The 14,006-nt window shown below is 40.7% G+C and overlaps 1 protein-coding gene across 3 annotated transcripts in view; it reads left to right on the forward strand.

The window, feature by feature from the left end:
• Positions 1-8,014, forward strand: part of PRDM15 (PR/SET domain 15) — an 83,072-nt gene extending 75,058 nt beyond the window's left edge. Inside the window, exons 23-25 of one of the 3 annotated variants that reach the window (XM_060234222.1) lie at positions 3,424-3,504; positions 4,591-4,800; positions 6,287-8,014. In XM_060234222.1, the coding sequence (XP_060090205.1) occupies positions 3,424-3,504; positions 4,591-4,800; positions 6,287-6,766 (771 nt within the window). In that variant the 3' untranslated portion in view covers positions 6,767-8,014. Of the gene's footprint in view, positions 1-3,423; positions 3,505-4,396; positions 4,801-6,286 lie in introns of those variants that run through there. The other 2 variants (XM_060234223.1, XM_060234225.1) reach the window with 2 other exon arrangements.
• The last annotated feature ends 5,992 nt before the right edge of the window (positions 8,015-14,006 follow it).

Consider the following 14,006-nt stretch of genomic DNA (forward strand, 5'->3'; position numbering starts at 1 on the left):
TAAACATTTACTAATAGAAATTTTTCTTTTTTTTTATAACTTCAATACCTTGAAATCTAGCGTCTTTAGCAGAAAATAGTAATTCAGCCTGTAAGCCATCCTTAATATATGTAACTAAGCCTCTTTTTTTCTTATTTAATTCTGAGGTCATAATTGCTTTCCCCAGCCCCTTCTCCAGTAATCGAAATTCATCTTTCCTCCTAATATGGGTCTCTTGGAGACAGACAATATCAGCATTCAACTTTTTTATTTGAAGAAATACACGCTTTCTTTTCTGTGGCGAGTTTAACCCATTAACATTCAAAGATAAAATCTTCAATTGATTAATCATATTTTATTAAGAAGGTCCTAACAGATGCTTTGTTGGATTTTTTTCTTCTTCTAAAGTCTTGTTTCTCTCTGTGTCTGCTCTTCTTCTTGTGTGACCTCCCCTTCTTCTTGCTCGCTCGGCTGGAATGGGTCTCCTTGTTCCGTAGGATCCCTCTGGCCTGCTCTATCCTCCGTCTCTATTGAGTCCCTACGTCCAGTCCTTGTGCGCCAGTGTCTGGCTTGGTTTCTAAGAAAATCCTCTAGTTTAAAAATTGAGTCGATCCTATATCTACTATTTGCATAGGTAAACAGCAAACCCTCAGGTGTCAACCACCTGTATGTTACGCCTTTCTCCTGTAGTAAAACTGCTAATTTCAAATAATCTTTCCTTTTAGATCTTATTAGCCAGGGGATTTCTTTCATGACCTTGATTTTAGTTCCCTTAATCATAACCGGTTGTTCTTTAGCTTCTCGCCATACTCTCTCTTTCATACCTTTTCGGACGAATTTTAAATGGACCTCTCTAGGCAGACCATTATTTTTAGCATATTGAGTATATACCCTATAAACAAAATCTATTTCCTTTTCCAGCTCCTCCTTTTTCATATCCACTAAATCTGTCAGGGCATCGACTATTATCTTAGTTAGATTCTCATTTTTCTCCTCAGGTATGTTAAGAAATCTAAAAATATATTCCCCCTGAGCCATCTCAATTTGGGCTATTTTTCCCGTAAACTCCTGTTGCTTTTGCTCCACTTCGTCTACCCGCTTTTCTGTTAGTTTAAGTTTATCTTCAATCAACTTTGTAATCTTAACTACTTCTGAGATGTCTTTCTTAGTGTCTATAAACTTATTGTCCAATCCTTCCATCTTATCCGCTAGTCCCTCCATCTGGGAGGTTAAAATTGACTGCATCTGATTGAGAGCTTCCAGGAAGGATTGTTGTATGTCCTTGAGAGCATCCTGTGAGATACCCGCACTCACTGATTTTGGTTGTCCAGGGGACAGTTTCGACTTAAGTTGCTGGGACATTTTCATAACCCCGAAGGATAGTTTAAGGCAGTTGAAAAACCTATCCTCTCCTTTTAGCCACTTAACAATTAGCTTGTCTTTACACAAAGAAAAAGATAAGGAGAAGACTACAGAGACAAGGACAAGCGTAGCAAACGTAAAGAAATACCACTAAGATAGCTCTAATCTGATCTAGAATCATCTACTTAGAATCTTAGCTCTAACATTTGTAATTTGCTTATAATTTCCTTATATTTACACCCCTCACTCTATTCCCTGATCAGGCACTCTTTCCCCTGATTGAGCTCCAGTTGAGTCTTAATTAACTCAGGTCAGATTGTTAACAGAAAAAAAAGAAAGAAAAAAAAAAGACAAGCAAACCCCAGAGATCCGCAGGATTAAGAAGTCCACCAAACTCAGTCTTTACAAATGAAACTTGGAACAACTGACGTTGGATCCTCCACTATCGTCTGCCAGGTCACCACACTCAGTCTAGGTCTTGTTCCAATCAAGCAGTCACCCCCCACGTAGGGGATTTGCTCTTGTGACAGCCACCAGTTCTGGTATCTTTGCACCCCGTTAGCCAGTAATTCAGTATTGTTCCGTCACAACTTCCCTCCTCTCAAAAGCCGTTCCACCTTATGCACAGACAACCCGACAGCCAGCTTCCCCCACTCGAGCGGAATTGAAAGCGGTCAGGCGGCTTGTAGACGTCTCAGAGCCTTGAAACGACAACCTCCACGCCTCACAGCGCCGCAAGGGTTTTAAGTTCTTTCCACTCCCCTCCGCTCCACTCAGCATCGCACTTTTCAGCCTCCTGGTGTTATCAGAGAGAGGACACACCCTCTGCTGAGCCTGGGAGTGGCCTGAAAAGGGTCCAGGGCCGATGCCGACAGCGACTCAAATTCAGCAAAAAAAAAAAGGATAAAAGGGCACGAATAAAGGAAAAGAAAAGCACTCAAACGCTGAAAGAGTTCCTGCTCCGCCTCCACCATCCACCTCCGTGCTCTGGAAGGCAGGGGCTAGCTCGTCAAGCAACGCCAATCAGCTCCAGGACCTCAAGGAACGGGTAGGTCGACTTGGCTCACAAGCTCCCCACCGCCGCCCCTAGCCCCTTCTGTGTGCTTTGCCTCTCAAAACTGAGGCTTGCACGGACCCTAGAGCCAAGAGGTTTCTTAAAGGGATAGATAATCTTACCCACCATGGGATCCTTTATTGATTGTGTTAGCACAGTTAAACCCTTTGAACCCCTTGCCATGTGTTCTTTGACAGAGCTTTCTATGAAGGTGTGTTTCTTAGTGTCCAGGAGGGTGAGTGAATTAGCAGGTAGGAGAGCATCATTTCAGACCCTGTCTTGATGGATTGTCAGGTCCATTAGGGAGTGCTATTGTCTGGCCAGGTTACCATACCCTTTAAACATTTGTGCCCATTTCACTAGGACAATGGTTTCTTCAACAGCTTTCATAATTAGAGTGCTGTTGATGGAGATCTGAAGAGTTGCCACCTGGTTGTTGGCAGATACATTCGTGCAGCATTATGTTTTGAATCTGCAGGTGGGACAAGAGGCTCAAATAGCAAGGCAGTACTTCATTTGCTGTTCAAGTGAGGAGAGCATGTCCCACCTCCTGGTGAGTAGCTTGTTAGATTCCCCATGTGGAACTGCACAGAAGATCAACGATGAAAACAAAGTTGCACTTGTAACTATTGTTCATTGGTATCTTCTGTGCAGGCACACATACCCTCACCCCTTCCTGCTCCACCACATGTGTTTGCTTCAGCAGTGCTAGAGGTACTGAGAGTGCAGACACTACTGCACAGGAACATGTGGTCCCTGGGTAGGAACAAGCTTCTGGAGTGCAGTGCCCCCTGGTGACTTAGCTTAAAGACCTATCCAACAGCAGGCCTACTCATATGTGCCTGCACAGAAGTTACTCGATGAACAGGAATTACAGGTAAGTACAACTTTATTTTTACACATATTGGGTGTGTGATAAAAAAATGCAGTTGACAGAGTTTTAGCCAATTCCAGCTCCTTGGTGGTTGTACCTGTAGGATACATATGCCACTTCACATGGTTAATTTCTTAATATATTTTATTTTTAGGTGCTTTCAGTTAGGATTGATGACTTAGAGCAGCTCCCAGAGACCACAACTGTGGATGCTTCTTCTATAGGGATTGTGCAGGTAAAATTTATCAGAGTCAAATATGAATTTTTTGAACAACATCTTGTTTCTTCTCCTGTATGTTTTGGATACTTTTGTAGTGTAAAAAAGGGTGGGGAACTGAATTTTTTTTATGCTGTATTAAAATATAAGTATTTTTTATTCTTGTGATTGAAGGGATACCTTTGAGTTTGTAATATCAAAAACGTTGCTTGTAGCTTTTGCACCATACAGGATGCCCACCACTGGCAAGCAGTTTCACCAGTGAACAGCTGCTGAACAAAATAAAACATATCCATAACTCAGATGAACAATCAGCTCTATTCAATTTTGTTGGCACACTTTGCATATATCATGTCACAACACCCAAAGGTTTATAATCCATTAACACCATTTGCTCAAAGACCATTTCATTCTGTCCTTGCTGGAGGTCTATATGGGGCATGTCCATGAAAGTATTCAACATGTTCATCACCCAGGTCATCATAAGAACTGCAGCATGGAAATTTATTTCAAATAATCCAGCAAGCCAACAGTCTTGGACGACGTAAATCATTCTAATACCATCCTCTGGTTTCACCCTTGCATTAAATACACTGCAGCCAAAAGTTTTGCCATAGCCAGCATTATAAGTATTAGGTAGCAGAGAAGCCAAGGAAGTGGAAGAAGCGCCAGAAGCTATCATTGGCTGAATCCAGAGAGGTCACCAATACAGAGCCAAAAAAAGATACGAGCTAAAGAGTTTGGATATTTTGATACAGAATGTTGTTTCTCATCGTGGTCTACGAGCAATAGGCTTTGGTGGGTTCATCCAAAAACCTGACTTCTGGGTGGAGTTCAATGTGATATTGCTGAAGTCATTGTCTCTTGTTTGTTGTGCTCTGAAAAACAGTAAATAGTTAATTTTTTCCAGGATATATTGACTTTATCATGATGTAATGCTTCAACAACACTGTGGCATCGAAAGAAGAAAAGAAAGTACACTTTGTGGTTCCTTTGCAGATAGAAATATTTCACAGTGCCAGCATATTTTTACATGGAGACATAATAGCCCTAAACTGACCAGATCAGTGATATTGTATGTTATTGAAAACTCTGTCCATGCAGCCAGATCTCTCTCTGGAACAGGGAGAGCTACCAGAGGGCAAACATATGAAGACTCATAAACGTGGCCATAAACGAAAGCATAAACCAGGGGAAGAGGAAGAAGTCCAAGTGCCTGAGGACTCTGCCTTCAGTGAATATACAGAAAAAGAAGTGGAATTCACAGGAAATGTGGGGGATGAGACCAATTCAGCTGTGCAAAGCATTCAGCAGGTAAGTGCTGTTTACAAAGGGATTGGGAGAGAGTTCAAAATGGACTGCTGAAACTATTCAAAAGTTCAAAATGGACTGCTGGAACTATTAAAAGATTCCAGGGAGTGTATGTAGCTTTTGTACCATACAGGATGCTCACCACTGGCAAGCAGGAAGTGCATGAAGTTTGCTATGGGCTCTTGATGGAGAGCCAGTTTGGTGTAGTGGTTAAGTGTGCGGACTCTTATCTGGGAGAACCGGGTTTGATTCCCCACTCCTCCACTTGCACCTGCTGGAATGGCCTTGGGTCAGCCACAGCTCTCGCAAGAGTTGTCCTTGAAAGGGCAGCTGTTGTGAGAGCCCTCTCCAGCCCCACCCACCTCACAGGGTGTCTGTTGTGGGGGAGGAAGGTAAAGGAGATTGTGAGCTGCTCTGAGACTCTTTGGAGTGGAGGGCAGGATATAAATCCAATATCATCTTCTTCTTCTTCTTGATGTGATAACTTGTGTAATGCTGAATGGAGGACATAAGAAAGGGATCCATAAAAGTCATGCTGTGTCTGAATGCAAGTTCCCTCTCACTAGCTAAATTCATTTCCATGTGAGAAAATAATTGCCTTCATTTTATGAACATCCACTAGGGAGGAGATTTGCTTCCTGTTACTGATACTGGTGACTGGAATTGTGGGGAGGATGTTGGGGAAAACTTTGCCCCCAACTTGCCATTATCTCAAATGTAGCAATATTTTCTTCCATAAAGTGTCAAAGCAGGCACTAGCTATGAAACCAGGCATTGCCTCTATTTTTGCTCAACTGTTTAATTCAAACAGATCTGCCAACATCTAGATCCAGGAACCCAGGGCTCTTGGTAAGACAGTGAAACCTAAAGTTCATCCAATCACATACCTTTTAATTCCAGCTTTATTTGGAATTATGCTGCTTCATTTGCCGGTTTCCATTTATAAGGAATAATGAGGTTCTTACAATTAATACCATCCTCTCTTGCTTTTAGTTTTATGTAGTGGATTAAGCTCAAGGAATGCAATCTAGACTTGTTCATATTAATATGAGTTTTAATTGACAGGAAAAGTACTAAACTGAATCAGTAATTGTACGTAGATTGTTTATGACATCTCTGTCGGTGGTGGACAGCCTTTTACTAGTTGCAGTTCCCATGAAAATTCACATGAAATCTGCTTTTTAATAAATATATTAAACACAGTGATCAAGAAAGACTTAACTTTCTGAAACAATAATAAATATTTTATAAAGGTCAGAAGAATTTAAAAAAATCATATTAATCTCCGTTTTGCATTACATAGCTGTGACTCTATTCTAATTTTTGAGCTTCCTTCTTCCTTATGAGATAGTAATTCCCTTTATGCCATCTGCTGGCAAAAATAAATATAGTCAAGGCTGTCTGTCACCCATAGTTCATTTTTTTTTGTACTGATGGTTAATTTGCTAATTAAAGCCATTTTAAAAATTTCAATTGTCTTTGTCCTCAGGTGGTGGTGACCCTTGGTGATCCAAATGTCACAGCACCTTCTAGCTCTGTTGGTCTGACCAATATTAGCGTCACTCCCATTACCACTCCAGCGGGGACTCAGTTTACAAACCTACAACCTGTGGCTGTAGGCCATCTTGCGACTCCTGAACGCCAATTACAACTAGACAATTCCATTCTCACAGTAACATTTGATACAGTGACTGGTTCTGCCATGCTTCATGGCAACCGCCAAAATGATATCCAAATTCAGTCACAGCCTGAAGCAACAAACCCTCAATCAGTGGCACATTTTATAAACCTAACAACTTTGGTGAACTCCATTGCTCCATTAGGGAGCCAGATATCAGAACAGCATCCCTTGACGTGGAGAGCAGTGCCTCAAACGGATGTCCTGCAGACTCAAACCCAGCCAGCGCAACCACAGACAGGGCAGCAGCAGGTTCCAACAGAACAGCAACAGCAGATGTACAGCTACTAATTTGTACTTGAAAGAAGATCCCAAACTGTGAATTGGCTTATATGAGCCCAGAGGCACTTAGCAGTATCAGTTGCTGGATACCAAACCAAAGTGGAAGGAACAAGCATAAAGAATTACATGTAAGCTGATGTCAACACATCAGTTTGACATACAGCAACCTTGAGAGTCTCCTATTCTACAGGCACCACCACTGTTCATGCAAGCCTGTATTGGTTCATTTGGAGTGCTGAGGCCTCATGGGGGGATTATAATACATTTGACAAAGAAGGTAAATAATACAGCTGCAGCAGCTTCAGAAATCTTAAACCAAGTAGGTTTAAGTATAAAAGTCACAGTAAGCTAGGATTCACTTGCCTGGCTACAGGATGTAAGAGCATAATTGAGCAGAAATAAATGCTTTGCTTTTTCTAGCTTAGACAATCCTGTATCTAATGGAAAAAAAATAAGTGGGTGACAGTAGGGTGGGAATTGTCTGTGATGTGAAATGTGCTTCATTTAATTAATTGTTTCCATTATGGTGAAAGAGAAGCATTTCTCTTTCAATAAGTCAGTAGGGGGGACCTCAGCTGAAACAAGTAGCCAGTCTGATATTAGAGCAGCATTTATGGTCTTATAATAAAAATTGAAACTTGCTTCGAGCTTATGATGGATGAAACTCTTATACTTTGATAGACTTGTTCCAAGAACTGTTTTTTGAGTAAAAATTACATTTAGTTAATAGGCCTGGAGAGCAGCACTTCCCACTGAAATTGAGTTTTGCTGGTTGGCTATGAATTCACCAGTTAGTCTTCTATCATGTAACATACACATATTTGAATAAAGGCGTTTTCCCCTTTGCACACGCTTTGTGACCTTGGTGGATATTTGCAAATTAAGGGATATTTTCTAATTACTTCATGTATCTTTTAATTTTTCCACCTATAATAATGGATGATGGATTGGGCTCAGGAAAAAAATTGAAACCCCACAGCAGTATACTACTTGGGTACCATCTGTTGAATATTAGGGTGACCACAAGGAGGCAGCCTAAACTAGTGCTTGCTAAGCACAGAAGGGAGAAGGCAATAGATTTTTTGCTACCTGTCTAGACTGTAGTTGGCATTTTTGCAGCCTAATGAATGTACCTGCCACACCTTGCGTTAAGGTCTGTCTTCTATGAAACAACAATGATTGTATCCTCAAAAAATAAAGAAAAATAGCCCGGCAGTTGCTAATGAAGAATGAATAAAAGTTCATCTTGCCTCTGCATTTGTGAATGATTATTCCTAGCCAAGAGATGACGAACTTAATATGTTTGAAAAATTGTGTATCCTTTGCCTAGTAAATTTCTTCACACAATTACACCTGTTATTAATATCTACAAGAATCTCTTTTGGCCTAGCATACCACTGAATGTGGTGAAATTATAAAACAAACAAAAATATATAATCAGGAATGAGTTAAACTGAAAATTGTATTTCTCACTATCACCATTTAAATTCCTTTCCTGCTTCAAAGTTCCATCCATATTTCCTTTATTTTCTATTTTCCAACCATTACACAAGGACAAAAGCTTTAGAGAGAGAACGACTATGCAGCATCCTTAACTTGCCTTGACATCAGAAGCTAGAACTTTGTTCGTGATTAGTCCCCAAGATCTCATTAAATCCGAGGCTCCCTGACTTCTTCATCACTGCTGCCTGTAGGAGAGGGACTCCCGCTGTCATGCCTCCTTGGATGTCCTTTCCAAATAGATATGGCCCAGCTTCTCTGGTTGTTACTTCATGCAATTCTTTCTGTCAGATTAGATCATGCCATGTTTAAAAGGGAGGGAGAGTATGCATCATATTATTGAGTCATAATAACACATAACCCCCCAAATCTGATGACTATGACCTCATTAAAAGGGGCATCATACATAATAATAATAATAATAATAATAACTTTTTATTTGTATCCCGCCCTCCCCGCACAAGCAGGCTCAGGGCGGCTCACAACATGTAAGTGCAATACAATATAATAAAATCATATAAAACAATAAGATTATCTTAATCAGTGTACAGTTACATTTAAAATTAACATTAAGGTGCTAAATAGATCTTAAATTCAGTAGAAGAGAAGAAGCATACACAGCGACGTTATCTTAGCTCAGCATGGGCGAAGGCTATTCTGAAGAGGTATGTCTTACAGGCCCTGCGAAATTGATTTACACATCGCAGGGCCCGTACCTCCTCCGGGAGTTGGTTCCAGAGTAGTGGGGCCGCAACGGAGAAGGCCTGATCCCGGGTGGTCTTTAATCTGGCCTCCCTTGGCCCAGGTATATTCAGCTGGTGCTTACCAGCTGACCTCAGTGCTCTCTGGGGCTCATATGGGGAGAGACGATCCCTCAGGTAGACAGGCCCTTGGCCATATAGGGCTTTAAAGGTCATGACCAGCACCTTGTAACAAACTCGCTAGACCACTGGCAGCCAGTGCAGTTCGCGCAACCCTGGCTGTATGTGCTCCCATCTTGGAAGCCCCAATAGCAGCCTAGCCGCCGCGTTCTGCACCAGCTGCAACCGCTGAGTTCGGCACAAGGGCAGCCCCATGTAGTACTACAGTACTATTTATATAGTGTGTTTTTTATAATTGCTATACTCAGTAATATGATCCCCTATAAGGTAGATCACTACTATCTTACCTATGTGTTGCTGAGTCCAGGGCCATCCAGGGAACTTATGTCTGATAGCAGTTTGATACCAGGCTACCCCGATCTCATCAGATCTTGGAAGCTAAGCATGGCCAGTCCTGGTTAGTTCTTGGATGGGAGATCACCAATGAAGTTCTGGAGCATACATGGAGACAGGCAATGGCAAACCACTTCTGTAAACCCTATGGAGTCACCATAAGTCAGCTGCAACTTATTGGCACTTTCTACTACTCATTTTTTAAAATCACCATGTCTATTCAGAACTAGTCCAACTTTAATACACAACACACTGGAAATAAAGCATCTTATTTTCTCTGATGAGCATTTCTGAAGGTATGCATGGCCCTGTTTGGTAATCCAGTTATCAGTACTGCCCTGCTGATTGGAATCTTATCACACCCTATCTTCTCCAGATTTCTGCATGTGTAAAAGTGAGGTTCAGTTCTGTTAATTACTTGGCATGATAATACAGATAATCAGATTATTAAATGGAACTCAGTTTTGTCAGACACTGAAATTACTCAAGGCTTTCCCTTGCAGTTGTTTTCCAGTTTGTGAGTGCAATTCCTGTGAAAGTTAGCAAAAGGGGAAGGGCTGAATACTTCACAAGGCACAAAAATAATTAGCGATACATGCATTGTAAGAATTAAAATCTGTGTTCTTTGGCACAATATAATGGATTTAGTAAACATAGTCCAGTACAGTATAGAAGATACTACAGAAAACAAATAATAATATGTATTATGTTCTGTAGTTCTTGACAAGGTCTGAAGCCGACAATCCAGGAAAGATGTCATCACGCAGAAGTGCAAGTCTTTCCTAATCCACTGACTACATATGTCATGACCAGGGGTCATTTTGTAGAAAAATAGGTGGTGGAACTCATCCAGGGATTGTTATGCAGCTGCACCTACTATTCAATGGATAAGGAGGTGGAACTCTCAGGAGGAGGAACTCCCAGAAAGGTTCAGGAGCTGCACTCCTGTGAGTTCCCACCAAGGCCTGGTCATGACTGAGAAGTAGCCCCCTTGCCAATCATTTGAGAAGCTCTTTTGCCTCCTCAGGACCCACCCTTTTGTTTTGACCTGTTAGTCCCCAGGGTTTGTGGATATACATCAGAGTCCTGTGGGCCAGCTCCTTATTTTTTCTTCCCTACACTTAGGAAACATAAAGTTTCAGTTGAAAGAGGCTTATTACTGTCAGTACCATACATATTTTTATGTGCATTATTGTATCTTTACAGCTAAATAATATTTGGCTTTTTCTTTATTTTAAAACTTAGGTAGCAAGTTATTTTTCTGAAAGTTACCTCATAAGGAGTTCAGGTGGTATGCATGGTTCTTGTTTTTTCTTCTCAACAACTCTGTGAGATGAGGTTAGGCTGAGAAAGAGAGAGAGAGATTGCCCCAAAGGTCACCCAGTGAGTTTCATGGATACGTGGGGATTTGAACCTAGATGTCCCCATTATTAATCTGATGCTCAAGATTATATACTGTTTTTATTATTAACCAGATGACATGACAAGAGAGTCCTCTTGTCAAGTATAGGTTGTGCATTTAAAAGAGTTTGCAACAAGCTAGATTCTGCACCCATGACACAAAATTCTGTGCCTTTCATACAATATGAAACAAAATTCTGTACCTTTAACAACAAAGCAAATTTGACTTATTTTTCATATTTTCTATAATTCACATTACTTTGTGTCACTTCTGCCTATTTGCTATGGCAGTGGTAGAACTTTGGGGTATACTTCTTCAGACTCTATATGGAGACTCAAGAGTAAAGGCTTCCTCATATAGAAGTCCCTACACAAAGTAAAAGTGTTCTATGCTTTTTAAAAAAAATGTGGAGGAAGTTTGCTATGGCAGAGCATTCAGTCATGTGAGTTCTCACCTGAAGTAATAGAGCTCAAACAATGGCTTGTCTCTTCAGAATTACACCATAATATGATGAAATGCGTGTTTATAGGCATAATTTAGTCAAACAAGAGACCCTCCAATGACTAGAAGCCTTATTGATTCATTCTTCTGGCACCTGAGATTTCAGGTAAGCATTGTCCACACACTTGGCAAGGATACCTTGATTAAATATGAATGATACTGTCTAGTGTCTGATCTACCAAGACCATAAGCAAATAGTCTTGTTTCTTCCTTTTTTCATTACAAATATCTACACTAGTGATTTCCTGGAGTGGGCATCATTGAGAGCCACAAGAGTCATTACAAGAGACCTGCAAATCCATATGCACACTATGCATCATTTTCTCATTATAAATTTTCTCAGTCCATGAATGCAACTGCTATCATGTGGAGAAGGAGGGGTCTGCAACTTTTTTATGTTAAAAAGGTCCTTGTACTCTGAAAGGTTGGGAACTACTGAACTGAATGCATGTAGAGTCTAGTTAACGTTGACATGCCTTCTTGTGCTCTAAAATTCATCTACTTGTACAGAGTTAATGAAGGTAACAGCAATATGCAAGACAGAGTGAGTCATGCAACAAGTATTTCATTTATTTGTTTTACGGTGTATGAAGTCAAGACCTCTAATTTTAACCCCAACCAACAAGCCTTTAAAGAAAGCCTTGTCTGCACGAAGAAGGTGGAATCAAGCCCAATGAGTGTCCATGTGTACTAATACAAGCTAAAACTACTTGCTAAACCAGAAGTAAGAATGGAAACTTGTTCCTGGGGGCAAATATATCTTATCTTCACTCCCTCTCCTCCCTCTTCTGCTATTTTCCCAGGCTGTGCACACAAATCTCAACATGCTTTATATTTGCCTTCAGGCATAACTTATTCAAGTGGTTATTTGAGTGAGAAACTGGGTTAGAAGAATGAAAACTTCCAGAAGCAAGAAGAGATGCCATAGGCTTCTGGTAGGAAAGTCTCTATGTAGCATATAATAATTTCTGGCTTGTAAAAAAGTAGGGTTGCTGGGCACCAAATAGGCAGCTGTTACTCACTTTCGGTTATACATAGTGAAAACTATTCCTATGGAAAAATTTCAAATTGCATGAGATAACGTGAATGGGAATAATAAGTTTAACTACTCCATGGGATGCAAAGGATTTTGTATTTTCCTGTTACTTCTACAATCAATCAAGGTCATTTCATCCATTCAATACAGTTATGCAGACTGATTTTATGCTTTAATTAGACTCTTTTTCTATGGCTGATGGAAAACAAACTGAGCTAACAGGAGCTATTGAATGGAAGAATACCTATTGTCCTATCTAAACTCTGTATATTATGGGAAAACTATTCCTTATCATATGGACTGTTTGAGTACTTTGTATGAAACATACTACAGCTATTATTGTCACTGTCAACTCTCATGGTGGCTGATTATGTAAGCATTCTTAACAAGCTACTAATGAAATTTGGGCTGGGATATGAGGCCACCTAAAATATTTCTCTTGTGGTAGGAGTTATACTAAAATCCTCGAAGTTAATAACAAAAGTACAGCAACTTTGCAGTGCCATCTTAAGCAGAGCTACCCAGGGCTTTTTTTGTAGCAGGAACTCCTTTGTATATTAGGCCATACGCCCCTGATGTAGCCAATCTTCCAAGAGCTTACAGGGCTCTTAGTACAGGGCCCACTGTAAGCTCCAGGAGGATTGGCTACATTAGGGGGTGTGGCCTAATATGCAAAGGAGTTCCTGCTACAGAAAAAGGCCTGGTTACAACATTCTAAGCCCACTGACTTCAGTGAGCTGGTATAACATGTATGGCTTATATGAAATTTTAGGGAAATGAACAGGAATAATGTAAAAACTACTGGAAAACTGTCATTATTTATATCCAGGGCTTTTTTTTCTAGCAGGAACTCCTTTGCATATTAGGCCACACACACCCTGATGTAGTCAATTCTCCAAGAGCTTACGGGACTCTTATTACAGGGCCTACTGTAAGCTCTTGGAGGATTGGCTACATCAGGGATGCGTGGTCTAATATGCTACACAACAAGCCCTGTTTATACCACAAACTGTTGTCTGTAACACTTTACATAGCAAAAAAGGGCAAATCCCTGTAGAATCCAACCTAATGTAAAAAGTGAAGAAGGTGAAAGAAGGGGGAAACCAAATATGCTTTAATAGAGAAGTCGCCAGCCTTTTTAAGACCAACAGGACCTTTAAAATTCCAGTGCAGCTTGGTTGGTGCAACCACAAAATGGCTGCCCCAGGAGGTGGAGCCAACCACACAGAGGAAGCTAAGTGCATGGGAGAAATTGGTAATGTTAAAAATTATACTGTAAAAGAAGAATAAGATAGAACAAAACCAACATTGTGGTGTCAGCCAGCAATGAAGCAACTAAATTTTAACCTGCTTGGCCAATCAGATTGCCAGTGGGCATTTACAAGCCCTTACTGGGCAAGTGACCACCCGCTTTCCTAAAAACACTTGGTGGGCACCATGACACCTACAGGCACTATGGTCTAAACATTTTCTTGCTGTGAATCTATACTACCTCCTGTCTTCCCAAGGCCACCAACTGGCTGAGCCCTGCTTCCAAGTAGGGATGTGCAAAAAAAAAAAAAAATGATAGTACATGGATTCGGAAATATACGGGGA

The sequence above is a fragment of the Heteronotia binoei genome, chromosome 3 (genome assembly GCF_032191835.1).
Source record: "Heteronotia binoei isolate CCM8104 ecotype False Entrance Well chromosome 3, APGP_CSIRO_Hbin_v1, whole genome shotgun sequence".
Classification (NCBI taxonomy): domain Eukaryota; kingdom Metazoa; phylum Chordata; class Lepidosauria; order Squamata; family Gekkonidae; genus Heteronotia; species Heteronotia binoei.